The sequence below is a fragment of the Cryptomeria japonica genome, chromosome 9, assembly GCF_030272615.1.
Source record: "Cryptomeria japonica chromosome 9, Sugi_1.0, whole genome shotgun sequence".
Lineage (NCBI taxonomy): Eukaryota > Viridiplantae > Streptophyta > Pinopsida > Cupressales > Cupressaceae > Cryptomeria > Cryptomeria japonica.
In genome coordinates this window covers 381,960,826-381,965,588 of record NC_081413.1, presented here as the reverse complement: position 1 = coordinate 381,965,588, position 4,763 = coordinate 381,960,826, and the positions used below count along the sequence as shown (strand labels likewise).

The following is a 4,763-nucleotide window of genomic DNA, read 5'->3' as shown; positions in this document are numbered from 1 at the left end:
CATGGAGAATTGATTCACCTCACTTTTCAATAGTGTCATCTAGACACCACCTTGGTTTCTCAAATATCCAAAGTTGAAGGAAAATAAATTCGAGAAGACTAGTTTCTATTAGATTAGCCCTATGTGTTGTCGATTAGTTATGCACATCAAGATTAGATTTGCAACAATAAAAATCAACCTCATAAAATAAAAGATTGATCTACATCAATTTTTAAATCAAATACAAATTCAAAAATCATATCAATCATATAAAATACATTTTACTACAATAAAAAACAAATTATAAATGATATCAACAACACATTCCTCTCATTAATTATAAAACTAGATACACCATCTACTAATTCAATTTCAATTTATTTATCCTTGTTTTACATTCACATTGTATTTAATTATCCTAGATATTTCTTCAAATGTAAACAGGAACCTTCCCAATCCCAAACCTGACAAACTAGATTTTTGCCTAGGTGGAAATCATATGAGGCTCTCTTGGCATGCATATATATTAAGTTTGTGTGGCTAAAGTTGAAGCATTTGCACTATATCATTCCACGATATCTGCAAGGCGGGCGTTGGCAACAGCAATGGCGATGGGAGCAGGTCTGAGAGGAGGAGCGAGGGTGGAAACCCATTTATCGTTTGAGAGGGGGAACCCATTTATGTCATATCAAAACAAGCATAAACTGAGGAGGAGAAGTGGGTTTGCAGTTGCAGGATTATCATACCAAGTTCTGGAGCAGAGATTAGGGTCAGGGGAATGGGCTTTAGCAGACCAAGAGACAAGGCGGCTGCTGCTGGTTCTGGCAGGGGATGCCGCTGTCAAGAGAAATTATGTGTTTTTCTCAGAGGTTCAGTTCATCCCTGCCTCTGATCTCCAGACCATTGACCAGCTATGGAGGAAGCACAGCAACAGCCGCTTTGGGTACAGTGTGCAGCGAAGGATCTGGAACAAGGTCAATCGGGACTTCACTGAATTCTTCAAGAAGGTGGGCTGGATGAAGCGCCTGAAACAGGGGGAGGGCGAGCAGGAGTATTACAGTTATAGGTCATTTCCAGCTGAATTTGTTTGGGATTTGGGGGATTCTACACCTGAGGGTCATTTGCCATTGACTAATGCTCTCAGAGGGACTCAGCTCCTTGCTACCATTCTCCAACATCCTGCCTTCCATGACCAGGATCAGCAGCTGCTGTAAATGCCATTCTGTTTTTCTCTCTCTCAATCAATTGGGTATTTCCCTTGAGAGCAATTTGGTCTTTTCCTATTTAATGCAGACCTTTCAAGGTTAGTTTTGAGTTGTGCTTATCTTCCCCCTGTCTTGTTTTTCATAGTATTGTTAAAATCCAAATAGACCAATTTCAACTTTTGATGTTATCTACACCCCATAGACAGTCCTAGTTGTAAAGATGTGAGTCCATTCCTGATCAAGACAGTGCTGTTGTTTCTCTGTTATGGTCGGCACGGTCTTATCTTACAGTATGAGAAAAATCTGTGGCGCTTCTCTGTTATGTTCAAGCTGGCGTTTCCAATGGTATGTAGGACTTGCTCTAAGAACAGCGGAGTGAATTTTGGAATAGCATGATTATCAATAGACTTTTTGCTATTTCCATTCTACTGTTGTGCCCCATTCTTGTATCTGTGTTTCCAATCATATGTGGCTATTAATTTCATTGGGAAAAAAACTCTAAGACCAATGCTTTGGGAAATACTTACTTTGTTTTCCCACTTGATCCTTTCCAATATCATTGAGGAAAACTGATGGATTACAGACTGACTTCAAAATTGCAATGGGAAAATGTACATTTGATGCATTGTTTATTAATTTTATGTTTAGTTTTGATATATTTATATAGTTATAAATGATATATTTTTATATATAATTGAACTTGGATATTTAGTTGTGTTTGCATTTAGTTTTATGTGAATTGTTAATGTTCCGGCAAACCTTGTCTAATTAGTTTATCAATCTGATTTTGATCACTAAACCCATTCTAATCCATAATTCAGTCATGCTAAACAAGCATCCACCTTGGCCATGCATATAGCAACAAGTTCATCCTTGCAGCAATAACTTAGATCCATCTAAATACAAAAATCTGACCAGCCCTTTTGCAATTTGGTATTATGTTAATATAACTTAACTTACATTCATTTTATTTCAAAGATTTACAATTGAACACATATCCATATACATTGAAAGAGGAGAAAAATTGTTACATTATTGAGAAATCAAGCAAGGAATCTGTCTTATCTAAATACACTTAGAATTTCGTGCATGTGAATCATTTAGCAATTAGTTTAGAATTTATGTGCATGTTTAAAAAAAGTTGTTTATCAAGAGAATTTTATATATTGTCAATTTAAGAGAAAAATACTACAAGTGTGAAAGAGGATATTATTGTCCAACAATATATATATGTTTAGTTTAGAATTTATGTGCATGTTTAAAAAAAGTTGTTTATCAAGAGAATTTTATATATTGTCAATTTAAGAGAAAAATACTACAAGTGTGAAAGAGGATATTATTGTCCAACAATATATATATGTTTAGTTTAGAATTTATGTGCATGCTTAAAAGTTGTTGTTTACCAAGATAATTTTATATATTGTCAATTTAAGAGAAAAATATTAGTAGTGTAAAAGAGGATGTTATTGTCCAACAATATATATATATTTTATAATCTATAAGACAATCTAGAGACCATCAAAGACGAGGTTTGTGGGTATAGAATGAATTTGCAATTACAAACTATATCTAAAATAATTTTAATTTGTACAAACAACTATTTAAGGCATTTTCAAATTTTTAGATGCATCAATCTTATTTTTTTCATCAGTTTGCATAAATTATTTGGTCACAAGGCTAAGCAAGCCCCTCTCTTTATTTATTATAATTTAATTTATAGTGCAATTGCACTTTTTGTTGAATATTATCTTTTCTAATCCAAACAACTATATTTAATCTATATTTGTGCTCAATTGCTCCATTTAGTATTAACCTAGATTAAACCAAAAAGAAAGTTTGATTTCCTTTTCATTTTTTTAATCCCAACAAACTAACCCAACTTTTCTACTCTAACTAAGTTTTAAATTTGTAATTCAATTCTAATTTTCTAACCTGATTTTCCATTGGTCTTTTTTAGCCTCATTGATCTACGTTTTCCTTTTTAAGGTTTGAAGATTGAATTTGTTGTCTACCCTTGTATTGGCCCCACCCACCCTTAATTAGACACATGATTTACATTTTAAGCATGTTTTTCAGATTTAAGTTTATCTTTGATATTTTGATTTATTTAATCTTGTCCATATAATTGTTTATGCCAAAGGCTTTGATAGTCCTAAAAATGATTGTACAAAAATTTTTCATACCTTAGTCAAAATGTTGGTCATTTTGAATTTATTTTGTTCCCTGTTGTCGCCTTCAGGCTTAGGTTTTAGGGTTTATGCATGTTGGCATAACTGATGGAGATGATGATGTACCGGTAAAGGACTGTTGGTGATGATATAAATGTTATATTATGCTTTATGATCAATTATTTGTGTTGTCATTGATGGCAACCATGCTCGTTTATATTTGGTATATCATCTAAGTTATCTAAGTTATCTAGCCTAATCAGTAATGGAATGTTTGCTAAGTTGACAGTGAACCGATAAACAAGAACAATGAAGGAGATGATTATGGTAGAGATCCGTGTTGAGTTAGATGTTGTGGTTTGGAATGTATGCTTATGACATTATAATGAGTCTATGACTTGAACCGTATCATGTTTGGAGAACCGAAAGTCATGTTTGTTATTGACTGTTTTATATTCAGTGCAGGGTTTGAGAACCGGTTACAAGATCTTTGACCGGTGATGATTTATGGTTTGGCAGTGAATCTTATCATGTTCGTATCTTAGTGGTGATGTGTCAGAAACCGTGTGTGACGATAAGATTGCATTTAAGCACGTACAAGGAGTGAATTTCTTGGGAAATAGCGAAGTGCTTAGCAGAATGTGTTAAGGGTTTGACAACTTATTAGATCGATGTGCGATGATGTGTTATGATCATTCAACGACTGTAATTGTCTTGAAATTTGTTGTAATGATCTGTATGATGATCTGTAATGATATGATATGATCTATGATGTAAATTCAATGTATTTTGAATGTTGTTAGGGTTTTGTAACCGACCTAATTGTAAAGTGTATTTAGGTCGAGTTTGAGAAAGTTTAGTGTGTTGGTGATCAGAGAAGGAGAGTGTGCCGAATCAGATTGAGATGTCTGCATGTGTGAAGCAGATTGGAGCTGAAATGGATCTACACTAGTAAGCAAAGAGTGCATTGATCAGATCATTTATGTATTGTTTCCTAATAGTTGCAGTAGTATTAAAATCCCTTAACTGGGTAGGTCCTAACATGCCTAATCTTGTAAATCCCTTCACCCGGTGGCTCATTAATTTGGGTTTAAATCCTCTAGCGAGGTTACTCCTAACAGAGCTAAGGTTGAAATCCTTTCACCGGGTGACTCCTAACATGGTCTGTTCTTAACCGGACATTATTGTAAAGCTCCTAACCAGACTAGACCTTTAACGGGGCACGTTCCGAAAGAGTGCAAATATTTTGTGGGTACCAATTCCCACCATGGTTTTTCCTATTTGGGTTTCCATGTGAAAAATCTATGTGTTCATGTTGTGGATGGATTGCTGAGTTATTCATTTGATGTCCTTGCTATGTTTGCTTAATGATGAACACTTAAATAGCTACCGGTATTAGTTTGGTAAATCT

The 4,763-nt window shown here is 34.4% G+C and overlaps 1 protein-coding gene across 1 annotated transcript; it reads left to right on the top strand.

Annotated features, from left to right (window-relative positions):
- The first annotated feature begins 521 nt into the window (after nt 1-521).
- Nucleotides 522-1,772, top strand: LOC131072705 (tetrapyrrole-binding protein, chloroplastic). The gene has a single exon (XM_058008949.2). The coding sequence runs from the start codon at nt 585-587 to the stop codon at nt 1,191-1,193; it is 609 nt and encodes a 202-aa protein (XP_057864932.1). The 5' UTR covers nt 522-584; the 3' UTR covers nt 1,194-1,772.
- The last annotated feature ends 2,991 nt before the right edge of the window (nt 1,773-4,763 follow it).